We start from the raw sequence: 23068 nt of genomic DNA on the forward strand, positions 1-23068 counted from the left end.
AAATAAATGTTTTTAATGAGGATATTCCAACATCATATCAACTGATTTTAGTCACAGCAATCTGTCAATGAAATGTTTTGAGCATCAAATACGCGTTTTGATTTTTATTTGCTTCCTTTTATGATCTAATAAACAATTATTATTATTTGTGGAAGTCTATGACCGGATTTCTTTGACAACTTTGCTTTTAACTGCTGCTGAGTGCGAACACTGATGTTTAGGGTAACATAGGAGAGACTTCTTAATGTATTATTTCACATGAACATGTAGATTCGAAAGGTGTACTGTGTTGCTTTTTCCAATTTGCTGCTTGTATTTTGGAATTATTTGCTGTATGTTTGCCATGTGTTTGTGGTATCCCTTGTGTTGTCTCTGGGTCAATGTGGACGACCTCCCTGGCTTCCATATATACATATGCAGTGACGGAGGTTGTTCACCTTGACCCAGAGGGATACCACAAACACATTTGTTTTCGGGCCTGTGGGTCACCTTGACCCTGAGATAACAAAGGGCTTAAACTTTTAACTTCAGCGTCAACAAATCCATTCTTTGACCCTTATCCCCTAAATTCCGTTTTGGACCAATTCCATCTAAACTTCCTCAAAACAAACAACTTCAGTGCCTTTGGTTCTAAGCAAACCGACACTGAAAACAAGCCTGAACCACAAACTCAAGTAATCCATTAACAAGCGAGTCCCAGCCTGTGCATATGATGGCATCACTCCACCGACTTATGAATCCATTAGATCAAACCCAAACAAGATTTGATTTGCATTATTCATCAGAACCAATCACTAAAAGGGATCTTTCTCCATCTGAATCTTGAGTGTGTCGCTTCTGACTCCGCAGAAAGTTAATGTCCATCTGAAGTACGTGTTTTGATAAGTTATTCATACTCATTCTTTTTTCACTCTGGACAGGTCAGCTGCCCTCTGGAAAATATTAAGCGTCTTCAATTCACCTCTGTATGTTTTGACTGTGACAACAAAGTACTAAAGTTTTCCTCCAAAAAATGCTGCAGTAGAAGATGTAGAATATAAAGTATTTTTATGCCGGTAGTAAACGGATAATTTCCTTCAACGGCCTGTCAGGTTTTATAAATCAGATGCAACAATAGATCAAAATCTCTTCCTTCTTCTTACATAAATGACGGTCAGTGGACACGAATAGAAGAATAAGTCCGAGATTTTGATCTTCTTCTCCTTAACATGCTGACACAACTAGACTGGAAATGACTTTAGGTGGTTTCTGTGTAAACATCTGCTGATCTAAAATAATGCTGTAGGTTGAAAACATGTGCTGATATGGAATATGAGAATTCTAATGGAAACACAAATCCAGCCAGAGCAAGAGGCATTGTATTGAAACAGTGAAGGGAAGATAGAGGTTAGTATATTAAGTCTGACTTTATAGTAAACATTAGTTTAAACTGTCAAAACTATAGTAAGCTAGGTTCTCATTAAAATTGTGCTTAAAAATCAAACCATAGAAGACTAAATATACATTCTTCCATTGACCAAAGACGTTCAAAGAAAGAGTGCAAGTTCCCATCCTTAATACAAACAGATGTATATACTCAATCAGGTAAAAGGAAAGTGGGAGCAAAAGGGGGAGAAGAGACCACATGAACATTCAAATACATTCCATTTTGATGAACACCTTATGTCTTAATAAATCTTAAAGACTATTGAACTGTTAGTGAATCTTTTAAAGGCAGGGCAATTTAAACAGGTCAAGGAAAAGGGGGTAGAAGAATTCCAATAGAATTCAAATATGTCCATTTTAAACATACCATGTTAAACCTTTTATTTGTGTCAATAGAACGATAATATACAACGCTTGTGGCACAGACTAACTGAGGCACTCCATATTTGTTTCATTAAATTAAATAAGCAATACAACGAAATGATTTATGTCTATGTGAAAAGGAGATTTTTATCTCAGGTTTCTCTCCTCAGTTTTCTATGTCACCCGCTCAAGAAGACATCGATGGCGCTGTAGTGACGTCACCTTCCACTCGGCTGATCATCTCCTTTGTAAGAAATGGATCAATGCGATCAACAATCAGCTTTTGTTGATGAGTAAGTTTGACTTTAAATAAATAAACTGAAACTGAAAGTTTTCATGTTGTTATGGGCGTCTGCAAACCCAAATATTGAATTTAATTTCCCATATTTACATCAGCAAGGGTCAAGCCAAACAGAGGATGTGACTCATCCTTCCAGATTCTTCCATAATTAAAGCTTAGTCAAAGTTAAACATTTATATTAATCTAACGCTGGTTATACGCGTATACTTTCTGCTCAATTAGTCTGTTGAACGAGAGCAAAGATTCCACGCAGACGCTTAAGGTGTTAAGAGCTAACCAAAGCTTGTTTAACAATTTTAATAAGCACATGCGACGGATTAAGGCGGGATTTGTCGAGAACTAGCAAGTGCTGTGGCTGTGTGTACTCGGAGTTATAGGGAGAAAGAGGGAAGGATTGGTAATGGCTGTGAGGACAGAAGGTCCATTGGTGATCTATGAGCGTGACATCCCTCCCCACAGCAGGATGCTAATTATACTCTGATGAACGCTTGCTTACACCATCACAAACCTCCTACTTAAGTACATTAAATTCACAAAACTACTCTCCAGGCTATGTTGCCAGAAACGATCCTGACTTTATTTATACCTTGAGTCAGGTTGTGTTCTGGTTTTCTACACACACTTAAGAGGAACATGTTTTTTCCTGTTGTGAAGCAGTTGTCATAGAAAGACAGTATGTTTCAGTGAAGCAATGGCCCCACCCATCTTTCTTATTGTGTTTACGGGACTTTCAGGGCAGCAGCCGAAGCAAAGAGATACAGATTTTTCTCCCTCTTTAATTGTTTTGTTCTCATCAGTATGTGTCTGTTTTACACAAAACTCTCTTTTAATTAAAATATACTCATTAAAAAATGTGCTTAAGCCCCCGCCCACTGAAATCACATATTTCTAACCACACCCACTCTGCTGTTATTGGTCAAGCCCCGAGGTTTGTCATCAATCCCGGAAGTCTCTACCTCCAATGGACTCATTGAATAAACAAAGCGGGGCATGATGGCTGGCTGGAGGAGGAGTGAAGCCATTATGACATCGTAGCTCCGCTAACGTAAACACTGGTTTGCTGACATTTCAGACGGGGGAGAACTTTATAAAGTAATAACTTCAAAAGGGAGCATCATCATAATGCTCAGTTACTGCATCTTGAAGTTATAATAAGACATGTAGCTGATTATTCAGTTGTAAGTGTCGACACTTGAAACATGCCAGTAAAGAGACTGGAGTTATCACATTAGTTGTACTGAGGTGCAAAGATGCTAAAGTATTTTTAATGTTAGCCTAGAATCAACAAACGTATAAGTCCACACTAATGCTGATATGATAATGAACCTGACCTAAAGATGATTTCAATGTCTTTCAATTGTATGTTACGCATTTGTAGATAAATTCAGAGACACAGTTATGGATTTGCAGATCACCTTACTCATTTGCACAGCTTTTGTCACAATAACTGCACCATAGACTTAACAGATAATCAAATAAACCAAGGATTCCAATAGTTGTATAATAATAACGGAGAACAAACGCTCACAAACTTGGACCGGGTATAACTTCAAATGACTGGGTAGGAGGCGCCGCTTTCCCTCTTATTAATTTCTGGCTGTGTTCAATAACATCAATAAGCTCCGTCAGATTACCTACTGACATTCCATTTATAGAATCTAATGGAACTTTTGTCTTACTGCCAAACAATATCACGGCCCTGATTTCTTTGTGCTCATTTAACACTTGATCCCAATCCATTAATTTTCAATTTGAAGACTCTGTGAATCGCTGCTTGTTGTCCCGAAAACAATCTTCCTCAGCCCACCATAAACAAGCCATTAAACACTCTCTATTGCACTTTGTGGGTTTATCAGCAAATGATGCAGCGCCTCGCCATTGATTCTTCACTCGCCCCCACAACAGACATCGTTTATTTCTCCAGTGGTGCATTTTGGGGAGCAGTCAATTTGACAGAGGTTTTTCAAAAACCACTTCATGAAAAGCTCATCAAACCTCTTGACGGTTCATTCATTCATTTTGAGTTCTGGGTTGAGCCTCCATGGAGGGTCGTCAGTCCTCTACACGGTGGTTAAGCTTCTGTCTTTGTTTTTTATTAACCCAGTTGTTCACAACGTGCCGTCTTCGCTGCTCTCCCTCGATAGAGTTTTTACAGCCCTGTGTTGGTTCGTCAGGATAAGTCACTGCTGCTGTAGCATTTACTTCAGCAAATTTACTGACTGACGAAAAGAGATGACACTCGTTTGAACAGAGACATGTCTTCAATGATCACTTTTCTTCAGTCCTGCTTTACTCAAGTCAAAGATGTGTTTACAAGCAAAAGGATACACGGTTAACAAATTGAGTCACGAATTTGAGTTTAGACAATCCCTAGATGCGTCCCACAGAAGGTGTTCTGGGTCATGGCAGACCTGGGACATGTTGAAGAGACTATGTCTTTTGCCTGGACTGGGAACATCTCAGTGTTCTCCCAAGGAAGCAGGAAGAGGTTTTTAAGGTGGGGAGTCTGGCTCTCTTTGCTGAGACTGCTTTGACCTGACATGGGATAGGCAGAAGATGGATGGATGAAAATTATTACATTGTTTTTGTTTTCTATTCAAATTATGTAGGATTTATATTACACACTCCCTTTGTCACACTGAAACCACTAACGAAGTTCTTACAACCAGTTAACAGATAAGATAGTAAAACTCAGATATCCTTCAACCTAAACCATCATTTCAATACTGAACATTAACCGTCAAATAATAATTTATTTTATTTGTGATTAATCATTTATAATTGAACATCAGTAGAGCAATCAGTGAAATATATTTCCCTGCATGTTGAGGTACTTCCATGTGTTGTTTTAATAACTATAACCAACTCCCTGGTGTTCTAGCCAATCGGCCGAAGAATCTTCTGGTCTACATCAATCCCTACGGAGGGAAGCAACGTGGAAAGCTCATTTACGAGCAGAAGGTGGCGCCGCTCTTTCGCTGCGCCTGCATCTCAGCTGATGTGATAGGTGGGTCCTCATGCTTACCTCTATGTGTAAATAAAAAATGACCCCCAGTCGGCGACACTGTAGATTGCCACCACGTCCCGGTGACTCGCGGGATCCTTGCAGAAATATGATTTAGCTCCCGGAACCATTAATCACACGACCACCGTAATAGAAGTTGTGGTAGTTGATAAGCTTGGGTATCCAAGCACATCTATTATTCAGTAAGTGTTTGCTATTGCTACACACATTCTGCCGCTGTTGATGGTCCATCAGGGCCGCTGCTGTTCACTGAGGACTTCCATCAGCTTCAAGACTGTATTTGTGTCGACATTTTAGCTCCAGTAAACAGATTTGCTGTTGAAATATTAGTTCCCACTCGCCTGTTCTGTACAAGGACTCTACGTAGCATCACTGCTGAAAACTCTTCTTTTCAATGTCTGGTGTTTGATATCTGACAGTAATAGACCTTGATCCGAAGACCAAGATAGCTTTTCAACGCATCTGCTGTTTGTTTCCATAGTAACTGAACGTGCCAATCACGCCAGAGAACACTTGAGAACGGAGGCCGATCTTGACAAATATGACGGGTGAGTACTCAAGCATGATGGATGCTGCTGTCAGAACAGAACACAAGCTGGAGCTGATGTCATTAAAACAGTTTGGGTCAGCAAACAGCCAAATGAGTGTGAATAAACTGCATTTCTCACATAGTTAATTTAGTTATGGTTTACTAGTTTACTTTAGATTGCACACCCTTAATCACAATCCTTTGATTTTACTTCGGTTTAAGACGTGGTTAATAACCCACAAGACCTCATTTTACACATCTCTTTATACACAATACAGCTATACATTAACCCATGAGTCACAAACCAGTTTTCAAACTGACTCAAATTCTTTTCTGGGCTTTTCACATAAATCAATGCCCTTGTGTGCGGTTCAATACATGAACCCTCTGTTCAGAGAAATAGAAAAGAAAGAAAGAAAGAAATTATAATAATGTTTAAAAGTGTTAAAAGATGTTTTTTGATCATTTGAAAGTGTTTAATGACAGTTAATCCTTCTAGCTTGAAATGCAATAAAGGTTTATAAAGGTTTTAAAATGAACTACAATATTTTCTCATTTCCACAAATCTAAACATATTAATGAAAACATTTAATTTTAATTAATTTATTCATTATTTATTATGCTCTTGATATTACACCATATGTTTTGATAAATAACAGGATAATTGTGGGAAAAAATAACAAGTTTTCTGCCTGTCCTTTAGTTTTATAGATCACTCTACAATATTTACATGTGTTCTATGTTCTACTTCCAGAAGATGTAAACTATATATACTATACTACGTTGATACTGTATCTGGTTAAATAGACAAGTTGATTATGTGGAGGTTCTTACAGTAACTGTTGATCCGGCCAAAGCCTTAAAACGAAGACATTACTCATGTTTTAAGATCAAATTGCTCACGTTGCCTCGACTAGTAATTGTGGGTAATGTGTCGTAAAAATTGAGTTCATTGTACAGCACAAATTACTTCAGTAATTAGTTGGGTTTTATTTTCCTTCTAGAAAGCTACTCAAGTTTGCTAATGTTTTGTTCAGCTCATTTCATGTGGTCATGAGGATTGATTTTACATGAAGGAAGTGATGTCAATTGTGCCAGATGCAGTTCTACATCTGTCCAGGGTGGTGTGTGTTGGAGGCGACGGGATGTTCAGCGAGATTCTACATGGGTTGGTCATCAGAATGCAAAACGACCACAACATCAACCTCGACCAGCCTGACACAGAGTTTGTCCCGAGTCCTCTTCGCATCGGAATCATCCCAGCAGGTACAGTGTAGAGAAACGGGCGTGTCAAAATATTATTTTTAAAGATCTCAAGTGGTAAATATTATTCTATATTTTATGAATATAATAATGAATGTGTGGAGTTTGAATGTTATCCCTCTGTTATGTGGGTTTACTCCGGTTTCCTCCTACAGGCCAAAAACATACAGAGGTTGATTGGGAACTTTGGGAAATTGTCCATAGGTAGGAGTGTGTGTGTGAATAGTTGTGTGTCTTTGTGTGCCCTGCGTCAGACTGCCGTCCTGTCCAGGGTGTCCGCCGCCTCTCGCCCAATGACACTGGGATAGGTTACAGACCCCCGCGACCCACATAAGGGAACAAGCATCACAGAAAATGAATGAAGGAATAACAAATGTTGATATTGTATAAATACATCTTAAATGTTTTGCTTTATTTAGGGAAAGGGATTTAACAGAATTAGCATCTAATATCAAAATAAAAGATTATATTATGAAATTAATCTTGGATATTATACTTAATGTTTTACGGAAAGATAAAGGAATCATTTATTGTATAAAATATACTTAATATTATTAATAACAATTAATTTTATAATAATATTTTACTCTACTTAATTTGTCTGTGATGCTAATGAATGTGTTCAACAATGAAGTGAATAAAATGTTTGTGGAATTAAAAAAAAAAAATTCTTTCACTTCAATATTACTTAAGGAAACATTTTTTTAAGAAAAAGAGAAAACCTCTCACATACATATCCAGTGAAGAACAACATCGTGACTCTCTCCATCTCCTTACAAGGAAAGAGAAGCCCAGACAAATCAACCAAGAAGAAACATCTGCTCGTGAGATTAAATCCACTCAAACAGTCACTCGAGAGAAGTCAAATGCTGCTCGACACTTTCTTAGAAGAATCTGAGAGCGATAATGAAGCTTAGCGGAGTCAGAGAGGGAGCTCAGGTCAGACCAGTGATATTAGATCCCGATTGTACAAGTAGGTGTAAGCTCATCATCTGGCTCATGTCTGTCGCTGAATGAGAGGCTTGATCTACTCGGTCACACTTCCCTGAGCACTCTCTACGCCGACGGTTGTTAGACTTCATCTCGCTCACACGTCTTTTATCAGGGCCAGAAGGTCCATTTCCTTCATCAAAGTAGGCAGATAGCTTGAAATTGCGTGATGCAGAAATAGAGATGGAACTTCTTCACCTTTCAAGAGGAAGCTTCAGTGTGGAATATAACATTTCTGAAGTTATGATGCCTGTTGTCACATAAAGATCCTCTTTCTCTGCAGAGACAGACTCATGAGCCCGGTCAAAACATATTTACAGTCCGTTCAAAATTCAGATTGGGTCCTTAACTCTAATTTCATTATGAGAATTCAATGTATGGGAGTTAAGTTGCTTCTAATATTTCCCTTTAGATTATATTCCCATTAATCATGTTCAGTGGATATGCATAAGAGTCGTGCCAGTCTTCGCTTACGAGTGTACTTTAGATGGCGGCAAACACAACCTGGCTTCACAAACCGTGGATCAGATCACAGATTCTACATCCATCTTGTACATAGTCTCCAAGTGTGACATTACCCACTCTGATGTCACAAACTCCTTGTAAAAAATTGAGCTGATCTTTTTTATTTAACCTGAACGGCAACAAAAGTTATTATTCATAGTTTTTATTGTGGGTGTTTTTCTTACAAAATAAGATCCTCTTTCCAAGCCCACCAGAAAATGTGTGACAAACAAACACGAAGACAGATGGTTTGAAGCATCACTGTTCGACTCAGAAAGATTGAGGTTGTTCCAGCACGATATGTTTGTAATGAATGTTCTCTTTAATCAAAACAAACTGTGCTGTAATTAATTCAAACACTCAGTTTATTTATGAAGTTGTGTGACTCCATCAATCTTTTGATGAATTAGCCATCTGATGCAGAGTGAGTAGACCAATCAGCCGCTGAGCTCATCCCAATGCTCTTAATTTATCGTTAACGCCTGGAAAAGGAAAGATATCTGTTCCTCTGCAAAAGTTTCCCCAAATCGCTCTCATTCACAGCAGATATGTTGCATGTTGTTTCTTAATGCTGGCGCTATACACTGCAGAGTTCAATTCCTTCAAAGACCAGATGACTTTTGTGGAGGGTCGACCTGAAATTATAATATTTCAAAGTAAATGTGGTTTTTTTTTGGTTTTACAAATGAAGACACTCATAGGAGAATGGATTCAACTCCAAAGTTGCAGAGGTCCTGACACCTGAGTGAGCCCCTGGGCAGGACAGGAAGTGAGTCACAGGCCAGTAGATAGACTGGAGACACCAACTTCACACATTAGAAAGGGTCTTTGAATGAGCTATTCAAAATATATTTTTGCTTGGACCCAAAAAAACACAGAGTCCCACATAGTGTCTAAAATACAAATTCTAAACCGACAGTTTCTGTAAGTTTTTAGTTATTTTCAGTTCCTAAACATCTTTTTAGTCACTAAGCTTTTTATGACAAGATACAACTGGTCAAATGTTAATCAGGATACATATCCGATGCTAATTCTGAAATATTGAAAATGGTTTTCCTGCCCGTTTGTGAGGAAGTTTTTAGTTCTATGTTTAACCAGTTGAAGAAAAGAAGCCTTTATTTTGTAGTCTTGGATGCTTGCCCTCATGTCCAATGCCTCGCACTCTTTCAACAGGTTCAACTGATTGTATCTGCTTCACCAGCGTCGGCACCAACGACCCAGTGACGTCGGCCCTCCACATCATCATCGGTAGTTTGACTCTAAACCTATAAGTCCGTGTGCTGTTGGGTCACGTCTCGTCTCTAAACAGGTGACTCTCAACCTATGGACGTCTGCTCCGTGCACCATGGCAACACTTTCCTCAGATGCTCCGTCTCTTTGCTCGGCTACGGTTTCTATGGAGACATGCTGGTGGACAGTGAGAGGATGAGATGGCTGGGCCCCGCCAGATATGACCTTTCAGGTATTAAGGCCGTGTTGTCCTAACCATGAGTGACTCCAGGCCGGGAAGATGTAACCTTTGTTTTTAACCCAGCCTGCTGCTGTTGACCCCGTCAGGTTTTCACTTAATGTGAAGTTCATTTCTGAGCTGGCAGGCCAGGACTCCGACTCTGGAGGATCAGACACTCATGACAGTTTCTGCTCAGAATAGAGACTTGAGAAGACGTTTAAATAAAAGAAAAGCAGGTGTCAGCAACTGTTTTAAAACAGAAGGCTACTACGAGGACACTGACGGAACAGTTTGTACTGTTCTATTGTTGATCTTTGGTAATATAATATTACTAGCTGAACTAACCAGTGTTAAATTGGTATAGTGAAATAAATTGAAATTTCAAAACCAAAAACTCTGAGGAGAGGAACAGGCTGAATTCAGGTGGATTATGGCTCTTATAATTGCTGAAAGGAGATTACATTCTGGAAATCATCCTTATTTAATATGTATTAAATATGGTATTTAAAAATGGGAAACAAGAATCAGTTGGCGTTAAAATCCTGTGAGCTGATTAACTGATGGCATGATTGGTTAACACACTTCTTGTATATTACACAATTCTTTAATGTTCTTGGTCAAGTATGTGATGTCTCATTGCTCTTCTATTACATCTGGATGTTTCACTGTGTATGTCATGATATCATTTGCACACAAGTTGACTCACAAGTTGTGTTTGCTGAATCTAGGAGTCAGGGGGATCAGCAGAAAGTTTTGACTCACAAAACATTAGATATTTATTGTTTGTTGCAGAGCTCACCTGACAACTCATGGATAAACATATTTCATGTAAACAATGATGAGAGCAGCATGTTTTATTCTCACAATACTCATCAATCAAGTAGCAACTCCTGTTTGTATCATGTGACCGGACAGAAAAGAATACATGGGATGTCTAAAATCACTGTTGTGTCAGTAAAATGTCAGCTATTGATGTAAGAATTGAAGAGGTATCAGTTCTTAAATTAAACTCTTATGAGAAACGTTTCCTATGAACATTATGTATGTACGAACATATACAGTAAATTCAACAAACACTCAAATCAACAACACCTTGAAGAAAACAAAGCTACTCTACAGCTGAAGGAGAATGTCCTCTAGAGTCTAGAAAAAAGAGAATCCGTCTTTGCCTCTTGAGAACGATGGTCTCTCTCAGCTTAAAGCTGCTGCAGGGACAGCGTTTAACTACGTGTGGACCCCAGAGAGTCTTACAAAAGACCAGCTGAACAAAAGCATAAACATGTAAACAACATGTGACTAAACAATGCTGTAATGGACCCAAATTGAGGCTTTTTGTATTCACGGCTGTGGCTCCAACTTTAAACAAACTCCAGCAGATGGAGAAACTGATCGATTGGATTCTGGCGCTGGAAATGAGAGCGCTAGTAGTTCACTCACATAACAGATTGGATGCACAGAAAGATAAATGAGACCCCACACATACACACACACACACACACACACACCGCTAACAGCTTTGGCTTTTAACTACCTTTCTTATCCGAGCACTATTACCTGACTGAATAATTTGTTTTTGTCTCCACACCAGCCTCTAGAGGACGCACGCAGCAATTACTGATGCAGATGTGTCACAGATGCAGTGGAAATTGCGTTTTTTGGTGTAATTGGAAAGACAAAAACAGATTAAGCCGAGTGCCAATGTATTTGTTTTTGTCTGTTCCAGGGGTAAAAACCTTTCTGAGCCTCAACAATTACGAAGGCACCGTCTCCTTCCTCCCCGCCGACGACGACAAGGGGAACCCCAGGGACGAGCGCCGCTGTCGCACAGGGTAAATGAAGCAACCACACGCCAGAGAGATGGCCGATATGCGCCTTTCTCCGCAGCCTTTAACAATGTGCTAACTTATCTGATGCAGTTAGATTGCAGCACCTGCCAAAGCTTAAATGGGATAGTTTACATTGTCAGGAATCTGATTTATGGCGGACTGAGAGCCCGTTCCAGCGGCTCCCAAAAGCTCTTGACTAAGTGCTTTTGCTTTTTGAGATGCGAGGCGGCGTTCACCAGAGGGCTGAAACAGGCCGGGGCTGTTAATCTGTGAAAACACCGTGTTCCCTGACAACTTATTTCAGCGTAAAAAACGATAAGAAATGCTGTGGCAGCCTTATTGGAACATTTCTAACGCTGAAATATTAAATAACACGTATGCGAGCCAGCCGAGCGTCGACTGATTCTTGCCTGAAATTATAAATCATTTACGCCTGTTAAAATCTTGAATAATGCAGCAGCTGCTGATGGTTTTGATAAGACACCGTTGTATTTCAGGTGCGACGTCTGTCAGCACCAGAACTCATCAGAGAGAGTGTGCAGCGAGACGTCAGAGGAGAGCGGGAAGCCTGATGAAGGTATATTTTTGGAGTTCATTACTTGAAACGTGTCAAATTATTAATGTTTTTGCATTTCTCTGCCTCTGTTTGCTTGAGGACAGAGAAGCTGCAGGCAGGTGAGACAAAGAAGGATGTTTCAGTTTCTGCTAGAAGATGACAAAATGTGAAGTTCACTGCAAAGAATAAATCTGTTTCCTTTCATAGTCTTATTTAGATAATGTTGGGGATACATATATTGCATGTAGTTTAATTTAAGAGCTGTATTAAATGTTCTATAATTTAATAGTTAATCTTGGTTCATATCAGTGCTGCATCAAGTACCTCAAATACTTTTGTCTTATTTTTGTATTTATTTATTCAATATAAAGAGGTTAAAATTGTGTCTGGGAACTAAAAAAAAAAGTTTAATTTAAAAAAAGCACAAGAAACATTTAAGCATTTGTTATAACGATGTAATGAATGTTGGTACTAGCAGACTCAGTGTAGTCTATGGTGGCCTGAGAAGGACAAAAAACACATCTTAAAACAATTTTGGGAAAAGTGTTTTTGAGAAAGTGTTTGCTTTCATTTTTATGGTAACTTTATTGTCCTTATACAACGAATGCTAAATTATTTATGGATGAATAAAATGAGTATATTATTGTTTAAAAAACTGTTTGAGCTTTTCCAGGGTCATTAGTTTCTCCGTTTTAATAGCTGTTCTTTCAAAGTAGCTTCCAAATTAGTTCTTTTGTGAAACATCTAAAACACGTACACATGAAGATATATCAAGTTTTGTTTTTGTCCAAAAGGTAAACATAAATGTTGTGAGGGGACAAAGGAATGAAGTGATTCAGAAAAAGCGACTCAATATGATGAGAAAACTTACATTAAACTTGATTTTAAAGTAATTTTATTTTAATATTTTCTTTATGAATCATTTAATCGTCGGGAGCACGACATAAAGGCTGATTTATAACTTTTATTTTAATATGTAGGAGATACTGGAATGAGAGGAAGTTTAACAAGTCATATTGAGTGTAAAGCTGGTGATAAAAAATATAAAGAAAGTCAGTCAAAAGTCTGCATGTGGCCAGCACTTTGCTCATGTCTGCCTTAAGCAGTCGTAACTTTATGTGAAACAATTATTTAATTAGCTGGTTGGGTTTATTTACTGGAACAATTTTTACTATATTTAAAAAAAGTCCTATACATTCTTGAATACTATTGAGGGTTTTTCATGTGTGTTGTGAACTGTTTATCTGCAAAAGAAGAACAGTTTATTATAAGGAAAAATATCATATTCACTTTTGTGTAATAATCATTACCAATCTTAAAATATTTGTAATCTGATAACTACATTAATCGATGACATTTGAATTAGAACACTGGATTACTTTATATACACTCAAACATCAGGACAAGCCATGAATCAAAGAGAAGACTCACTCATGTGGACATCAATAGACAGAAGAAGAAGAGTTGAGGTCACCAGAGCAGCACCACGACACAGTAGGGTCGAAGGCAGGTGGCAGTCTTGAGAGTCTCTTTGTTAACACCTTCACAGTGTATACACACACGTGACCAGGAGCCACACACACAACACTCTGTTTAGAAGTGGAGGCAGATGAAAAAAGCGGCGTTCAGCAGACGAGCCATGTGTGCTTTATTTTTCCTCCCTAATTAGCGTCATAATGTAAAATTCATGATTTGGTGGGATCTCGTGAAGTATGTCTGGATCCCTATTATCTCCTCTTACAGCGTGTGTGTGAGCGTAACCTGTTTGCTGTGTGTAAGATGTGTGACAGACTAATCAGGGAGAAATTTGGCTCTGCAGGCTTTGACGGGGGGTTTGCTACACGCCAGCGCTGCTGTTTGTTTTCTGACTTATTTATTTCTCTCCCCCACTTGTGGGTGAGGGAAATCTCCGACAACTGCTGAATCAATGAGGCACGACACAGTATCTGCAGCATGAGCTCGCCTCGCCCCCAAAAGCAAATACTCATTTGGAAACAATCTAATGCAAACCCACGATTGCATATATTTATCCTCCTTTTTCCTTCTATTATTTAGTCGTAATGGTTGATCCAGCATTACACTGATGCAGCCTCCACGGGCTTGTCATCATGCCGCTCGCTAAGTTTGTTTTGTGAAATGAGGGGAGAGATGTAATGAATCGTTTCTCTTTCTGAAAGCACTTAACTTCGCCTCTGAGGTGCTCTTATGAACAGATGCTTAATATGGACGTCTGTGATCGCTTTCCGATAACGATCTCTCCAGTGATGCGGCCGTCGCTCCCATGGGTGGAACTTTGATTCACTTGTAAACAGTGTCTGTGGCGTGTGAAGTGAGTAGTGTAGTGTTCAACATCTGATGGCCTCTTGAGCATTAAAGCACATACATTAACACTCTTTCTTCTTCTCTACTTCGACACTTATTGCTGCTTTTACATGTAAGGCCAAAATTCCACCACAATTCAAAAGAAAATGCTGTTGTGTTATCGTGTTACTGTTGAGATGAGCATATAGACATGGAATTATGTACTCAACAAACAAAAATAACAAAAAAAGAAATAGCTGAATACATGTCTTATAGTCTAGTTAGTATATATCAGTAACCAGCTTTTTCTAATAACTTTGCAGACTTTTGACATGGGCTTCACTTCGCAGGTTTGTCTTGTCCGGGTAACTTTGTGGTATTTCTTGACTTTTAATGTAGTTGGTCCATCAGTTGTGTTGCATAAGTTAGGTTGAACACATAGCCATACCGGTCAACCGTTAGAATTCATATTTTTAACAAGAATCAATCAGCTAAATGAAGAGAAAAAAAGTGTCCATCATTACATCATTTGTTTTAAGAACAAATGTCAGCCAGACCAGATTTCAAAAACTTACTGTTAGGTGTTACTGTTGGCCTGTACTGTGTATATATATGTCTGTCAAGTCTCCATCATTTCATTTCATTTCATTTCAACTAAGGACCTAAAATATTAAAACTAATAATCATTTTACTGGTTCTTTTGGTTTCAGGGCGTTGGGTTGAAATCAGTGGGAAGTTCATCTCCATCAACGCCGCCAGCATGAGTTGTGCTTGTCCTCGGAGTCCTCAAGGCATCTCACCCTCGGCACACCTCGCCGACGGCACCACGGACCTGATCCTGGTGAGCGAGTGTTCCCGCTTGGACTTCCTCAGGCACCTTTTCCGTCACACAAACAAAGATGATCAGGTATGTTAAACTCTTGTTGACGGGTCACTCTTTTTTCAAGTCATTTTTGAGAATGAGCCATTGTTTATTTGGATGTATTATAGAGTAAGTTTCATTGAACTGTATCAATGCACTTGGCTCACGCCAAAGATGTACTGATGCCTTCAGGTGCAAGTTTAACCTGGACAAAGTATAGAGCAACTTCAAACTTTGTGGGAAAAACATCCAAAGAGGTTGTGGCATCACCTGATGGGAAAAGAAGGAAGTTGAAGCTATTTTGACTTGAGTTGAGGGAGAAACTTTTGTTAAAGTTCAAAAGGACTTGAGTAAGTTCCTCTGTCCATCACTTAGCAGACTTCCACTTGGAGCTCTGCTTGAATCCAGCGTGGATAAATTGAGCGAGCTGGATTGTGAGTAGAAGTCGGCCCACTTGCTGCGCTGGCACCTCCATCCGCTGACTCGGCACAAAATCCGACCATCGGTTCACTTAAGTTCAAACGCTGGAGCCCTTTTGCCTTCCCACGTATCATAAATAACCTTTGGCGAGGTCCTGGGAGGCGTCGCTAATCGCTGCATCAGGGATCCGCTGTACGGACGAGCGGGCCGAGGGCAGACTAATGCTCTCGCAGGATCAGTGAGGAATCATCCGCCATTAGTAATTATGACTCCAGGAAGGCCGCCAGACTTTAAACCCTTTTAGCAGGATATTGTACGTGATTCCTATTCCAGCGTCTGCTCTGTGACGCTGAGGGTCGCTTATAAGATTCACTTTTGGATAATTCTGAGCATTCATCAGGCTGGAGGAAGACACAGAGACAATGATTACCTCTGCCAAGGAGTGTTGTCTTCGGAATGCTAATAATGCAGCCTGCGAACGGAACTAACAGAAACAACAAACCTCAAATGCATAAAACACAGCATACGATTAAATCAATAAAACAAATCGACTTGGTGTCGAGTGGTAACCTTGACAAAATGGATTGTTAAGTGTTATTTGTTTCATTCTTAAATAATGCTCCAACATAATGTAGAATAAGTTGTATTAGGGTTATTTCTGTCTTGTCAAATGAGCTCTTTTCTAAACAAATATTTTGTTCCAAAAGGTTTACTCACTGTCACTTTTTTCATATTTTGTTATCACTCAACTTTGCTACTGTAGTAATAAAGGAATAGCCTTTGTATAAAATACATGTCGGAGTTCCAATGGTGTCCAATAATATCACTCAAAGCCACAAAATCAATTGGACTGATAGGAAACAGTTAAATATGCCATAAAATAAAAGCATATTATACAAAAAAAGGTATTATTTGTTCACATTATTATTATTTTTTCTTCAAATTCATCCTCTCTGAATAGCAGGGGACCCCATCACGCTTGTGTTGGAGCCACATGTAGAGCAATGGATTGGAGACCCGGGATCTAAGTGATTCAACCCTAGAAACAAGATTGAACGTATTTGGCTCTCTCCACTGATATAACGTAATAGCAGTGGCATGAATATTGAAATCTCCACATTAATTTCCTTGAAAGAAAACAGAAACAAAGGCTCTTGTTGTGGTTCTCTTCGCATGAGCTTCAAAGTCACAGAAATAAATGCAACTGCCACTACCCATTAAAACAACAATTGAAGGGTTAAAAAGGTATCTTAATGTTGCTTTAAAGTAACGCATTTCAATGTATACTTTTCATTTCAAAGTGGTCACTTGAATACTACAAGAGACATTGATTTCATAAATAAATAATTAAGATGGACAGAAATGATAAGGAAACTTGATTTGACGATGGAGTACAACTTATTAAAAAGGAATATCACGCGTGTTGGTTCTGGACCGGCCCTAGACTAACTCTCTGGGACAGTTTCGGGATCCCAGAATCGAGGCTTGGAAAGCAAAGTCATCCCCGAGTGATAATATCACCAGTTACACAGATTCCGGGCACAGCAGCGACGATCATAAGTGATGTGACGCTCATCAAGCTGTTCCTGCCGCTTCACTCAGCCGGGCGGTGCGAGAGGTCCGAATGGAACTTTGCATCAAAGTTCACTTAATATCAGGATCAGTGTCCAGCCGAGCGAGGAGAAACAAGGAGTGAGAGGCTGCTAAGTGTATTCATGGCCTTGTCAGAAGCCTTTTAGGCGGACACAGCGCCGTGAATGCAAAGCAGCGGCAGTCATAAAGTGAGTCTGATGTGAAGTAAATGGCTGTCACTCTGCCGGCCGGGCGAGAGAGAGAGCGAGCGGCTATTTTAGAATCGAGACGGTTTTGACAAATTCATTTCTAACAAATGGAGCTGCTGTTTGCTCCTGCGATTGTTTTCTTTTCCCCAGAATGAAAAAAGCTGACCTGGAAATTTGCTTTTCATTACAGAGTCCGCATGACTCCATCAGGAGATAAAAGAGGATGAACAAGTGTTTTTTTTTTTTATCCACAGGGAAGTCAAAATGGAAAAATATTGAATGACAAAATTAATTATTGTTCTTAGCGCTGGCCCGGAAGACCTGCGGAGACGTGATGGATCTGCCGCACGGCGAGGAGAGCTCCTTAAACGTGGCGCAGCAGGAACGCTAAAAGGAAATCTAGATTATGTTTGACACAGACGGTGAATATTGTGTTTGATCAACGGCTAGCTTCAGTTTAACTGTGGCCAATAACATCACATCTATTCTAGTATGATGGTGCTGGAGCCTCGCTGGGCACTGTGACGTTTCCTGTCAGAAACAAGAATCCTTAACACTCTTGAACTAAGTTTCTCTGAAGAATATTTACTCGTTGTCTCTTCCACAGTTCGATCACCCCTTCGTCCAGGTTCACAGAGTGCGGAGGTTTCACTTCAGGTCCCGACGTGATGACCCTGTCCCTGAGGAGGACCCGAACCAATCCAACAACAACCCGGTTGCCTTCAGTCCCAGTTGCCTACCGACCCGGACCTGCGACTACGGCCAGGAGCAAAGCAGCTGGAGCTGCGACGGAGAAATTCTACCTCACGCCTCCATTCAAGTCAGGTGGGTGACGAGGTCGTGGTCCACCACCAGGGGGTTGTTGGGTCTCACTAGGATCGCTGTTGTTGGAATAGAAATATTCCCCTGAGGCACGTTCTCTTGAGAGAGGCATCTAAGAAGCATAACTCTACTTTAAGTCTCTCACAAATGAATGAGCTCTTCACCTTTTGTTTTACCATTTTTATTGGAAAAAACATTAGATCACAGAGTATAATACCGAAAATTCTTTCCTTTTTCCGACGAATGGCACAAATAAAAATACAAAATACACAAATAAAATAAAAGCTAAACATTGGGACTACAACAATAACAAAACAAAAATTCCACCCAATCACTCCCATGAATTCTGGTCTACATAAGCTATATAAACTATAGTAAGTAATTAAAAAAAAAAATCATTTGGTTAACTAACCACTCTCTGTCTGGCAAAGTTTCCAAGGCTTTAAAACAACATGTAAAATTTATGTATTTCATTTCTTCAAGTTTGAGAAATAAAATCATCTTTCTACTAAAGTGAAGTGGTTCGAGCTCTTCACTTTAACTTCAAGGTACAAGTAGGCATACATTGATGAGAGTACGAACACAGATCAACCGTTAAACCACTAAAACCTAAACTTCCAAATCACAGATAATCATGACCAGCAGGTCGGATCTGCTGACATTGTAATGTTTTCTTTATAAAGCGCCGCTCTGCTGGGAATTATTTGCGGCGATTAAAAAGTCGGTTAGGCAAGAGCGCGAGTGGATAAAAACGTCATTAAGAATAAATAAGTACGTTGATGCTCATCATTAGCTGCTAAATGAGGAAAGCCTCCCACGGCGCCAACACCAGGAGCGCCGTTTAACCGTACCTGGCCTGGAATCCTCACCGTCCAGGTCGCTGTTTACCCCACCACACCCCGCACACACACTTGAAGACCTACGGCCACTCTGACCCCGTTTGACGCTTCATTTATTTCATGCTCCATTGTGCCTCGCCAATGATGCATGGTGCGCTAATGTTGCTAATTTAATGGCCCTTCCCATGTTAAAAAGTCTACTCCCCTTTAATTAAAGCAAAAGTCCATCCTTTTATTGCCTCTTCCTCCCCGCTAATCGTTCTTGGAGTGAGCCCGCCAGAGCACTGCAGGGATAATTAATGTAATAGCTCGAGCAGAACAAAAAAAAAAAGAGTTTGGAAGTGAGGAATTCTCCCTGAAACTCTAGGCCAGACCAGCAGCACGTCAGCGACAGCAGCATTTATTCTCATAAATCCTTCACTCAAGGTTTCAAATGGTACAGGACGTTTTATTAGTTTGGCAACTGGAGCAGGTAAACAACAGATGTAGCTGTAAATAAAGCAACGTGAGCTTTCTTACGCTCGGATTCTTGAACTCTGAATAACTTTTCTGCATGAATATCAAACATGTAGCATTAGCTCCGCCACTGAACAAATGTTCATCCCTGGAGAGAGTGAAGCTCATGCTGCGCTCTCATGAGCAGGAAGGTACTTCTAGGGCCACAGAGATCAGCTTTACACCACAAAGATGTCTCTTACACTCCCATCTTTATCTTTATTCCTTCTTAAGATATTTTTCTCTGTGTTTTTCTTTCTTAAGTTTGAGACAAAGCATAACAGCACAAAGTTGTTGTTTTTTTTCCCTCAAGACGACCCTGCCATGAACTTGCACACACATGTTGTGTGGTCCACACCAGGAAGAGCCGGTTGTGGATGATGTTTGCACTCAAGCCTCCATGTGTCTCTGTTTTTTTATTTTGTGAAGTTTAATCTGTACATCTGTTCAATGCTCTGACCCTCCAGGGATATTATTTCAGATCCTGGATATATGTGGTAGTAGGTGGATGAATAGGGTTTATTATTCAATTGAAGATTTCAAGAATGTCATTTTAAAGGTGGTAGAAACGTCCTTTGAATGACAAATTGAGTGGATTTTAAAATGTCTATACTTTACATATAGATGGAAAATAACAACTATTAGGTGATAATTATATGTGGAACTTACTGAACATAAACAAATTGTTCTTGGTAGATATTATTTAAAATGAAAAGAGTTCAACCCAATAAAGTTTAAATGTATTTCAATGTTTTAGACAAATAAATGTTTGCTTTGATGTGTACAGCAGATTTCTAGTTTTATAGTCTTTCTATTTTCGTCAAAGTTAAACAAGAATTTACTTGTTTAAAGACCAACGCCGCTCTACTCTCTCCGCCGCCTAGTTCTGCTCTCCGTGGTGCCTCATCTGTCACTCTGGCATCTGCTTTGTGGACTGCAGAGGCTCGTTGAAGTGAACATAGTCATTAAGTTGATGGTTTGTTATTCAAGCTAAATGATGCATTATGTGTGTCCGCTTCTGTTCCGCAGCGTCCAGCGCCAACTGATTCGGCTGTTTGCCCGCGGCATCGAGGACCAGCAGCCGAGTCCGCTGGAGGAGCCGTTTCCACTCTGGACTCAACATGTGAACAGCTAGTCGACAGAACTTGGGACGCCAATTTTGCGACAGCGTCCTGAACTCTGGTCTCAGCTGGAATGGTGTTTCATCACACTGTAAACAGGTGTGCACGTGTGGAGCTTTGGGTCTCGCTGGAGCAGGACTAGACACGCGTGTGCCTTCCAACCATGGCTCTCCTGTGACTCTTTACTCCTTGAACATTTCTGTCCTTCCATGGTCAATAAATAAAAACATTCTACCACATTTCACAACCATCAAAGTCAATGCAGACCAAGGTTCACGTTGATATGGTGACCTTTGAACTCAGGTAACAAACAGACATCACTGCAAGCATGCACAATTTAAACTGCTGTGTTTAGACTGTTTCGTCATTTTTATTTAAAGACTTGTATTTTTGTTGACAAGAATGTCATCCAGGAAATAAAAAAGAAAAGAAAAATATTTTAATATAAATATAAATGTTTTGGATTTGATTGGCACAGTGCCATCTTGTGGTAGAACACAATAGGAATGTGATGAATTGAGAATATTTCACCGTGGCCAACAGTCCTTCCTCGCCAGAGCGACCTTAACCTATGTCGTCTTCTCACAGACTTTCAGAGAGAGTCCAGATGCCCAGAAACACATTTCTCCTGTGTGAGTAAATGGGGAGAAACCCCTCACTCGAGTACAAGACCTCAGGATACTTGAGCTCCTCCAGCTGAAAAAATGTTTTCCTGTGCAGGGAAATGAAAGGAAGCTAACTTCAGTACTAAAATGACATCTTTCAAAATTGTGCTGCCACACTGAACAGATTCAGGATTTATCTAACTATCCTTATAAAAAAATGATCTTTTGCGAAGAAAAAACAGTTTTATAGATTAACTGATCATTGTTTTGTAAATCAAATGAATCATGAACACTTTTAAATTGTGTAGTGTGTAGTTCTTTGCAGTGACTTATGTGTTACTTTAATCTTTTTATTATTTGAACATCTGACAGGAGTAAGATACTGTCCATCCAATTGTCTCACCTGATGCTCTCGAGCTCATTCTTTCACACCATTCTTTCTCCTTGTAACAAAACTATATGAATAACATAAAATACTAAACAATATACTGTACATATTTTTATATTGCTATAAAGAACACTGTCAGATTGTCCTCAAACACATAGTGTAAAATACGCTTGAGTATTTACAGTTCATAGTATAATATAATTGATAAAACTGGGCAAATGTTTGAAGTAAGGCAGATGGTAAGTTAAGGACGTCCAGAACTGTTCCAAAAGAATGAGGACGACAGAAAGAGCATCATCTCTGAGAGTGCAGAGAGGAGAAGACGTTCTCTAGGTAAACACCTTGTACATTAAATGGACCTCAGCGGTGCTTGGGTAATAAGGTAAAGTGGTTGCTAAGTGGTTGGTGGTGCCTCAACGCTTCTTAGCCATATGATAACAACATATAAGACATCTTCATTATAAGTGCAGGTCAGCAGATTATTTCCATCAAACTCTGTAGGTCGTTAGACTCACAGCAACCACAAACAATCAACCTCTCATTGAAAACACGTGATGTCACTGCACACCTGACACATTGATGATGCTGAGGTCAGCGTTAGCTGTAATATGAGACAAATGTCTGTGAGTCTTTGCCAAAAGACCCGAAATAGCTAAAAGTAAAGCAGTTTAAATATGGTGACCTTAGTGTAGTGTGACCCAGAGGCCCTAAAACAAATGTGTCTGATGTATCCCTTGTGTTGCCTCTGAGTCAAGGTGAACGACCTCCACCACTAGTTATGTTCATATGGAAGCCAGGGAGATTATTGACCTTGACCCGGAGACCACACAAGGGTTCAAACTGGCCAGTTTGGTTAGGTCACATTTCTGCATTTTCAGCACCACAATATTTTGTTTAGGATTTTTCTTTTTACTTTTACGCTCTATCTTGAGCAAAGAAGACTTTTTCTCTATTTCCTCATTTTATTTTTCTCTTTTGTGAATATCTCTTATGCATCAAAATAATAACAAAACCATTTATATTTAAATACATTTCAAAAGAAATTCACTACAACCCTGATCTTGAATGATCCCAGCAGAAGACTGTACAAAGAGTTATTCTACCTGTCAGGTCATCCTTATTTCACACAGCATGGAGAAGGAAAGTACAACATACACCAGATAAACAGGTTTTTCTGTTTCCATTGGATATATTGACACTTG

General features: G+C 39.5%; 1 protein-coding gene across 2 annotated transcripts in view; it reads left to right on the plus strand.

Moving 5' to 3' along the window:
• Positions 1–21328, plus strand: part of cerk (ceramide kinase) — a 36339-nt gene extending 15011 nt beyond the window's left edge. Inside the window, exons 3-13 of one of the 2 annotated variants that reach the window (XM_087787828.1) lie at positions 1959–2081; positions 4971–5096; positions 5596–5662; positions 6764–6909; positions 9574–9648; positions 9710–9862; positions 11574–11679; positions 12174–12253; positions 15244–15440; positions 18204–18421; positions 20782–21328. In XM_087787828.1, coding sequence (XP_087643954.1) covers positions 1959–2081; positions 4971–5096; positions 5596–5662; positions 6764–6909; positions 9574–9648; positions 9710–9862; positions 11574–11679; positions 12174–12253; positions 15244–15440; positions 18204–18421; positions 20782–20887 — 1397 coding nt within the window. In that variant the 3' untranslated portion in view covers positions 20888–21328. The remainder of the gene's footprint in view (positions 1–1958; positions 2082–4970; positions 5097–5595; positions 5663–6763; positions 6910–9573; positions 9649–9709; positions 9863–11573; positions 11680–12173; positions 12254–15243; positions 15441–18203; positions 18422–20781) is intronic. The other variant, XM_087787829.1, reaches the window with a different exon arrangement.
• The last annotated feature ends 1740 nt before the right edge of the window (positions 21329–23068 follow it).

Source organism: Callionymus lyra, chromosome 3, assembly GCF_982586985.1.
Source record: "Callionymus lyra chromosome 3, fCalLyr1.hap1.1, whole genome shotgun sequence".
In the NCBI taxonomy this organism is placed as follows: Eukaryota; Metazoa; Chordata; class Actinopteri; order Syngnathiformes; family Callionymidae; genus Callionymus; species Callionymus lyra.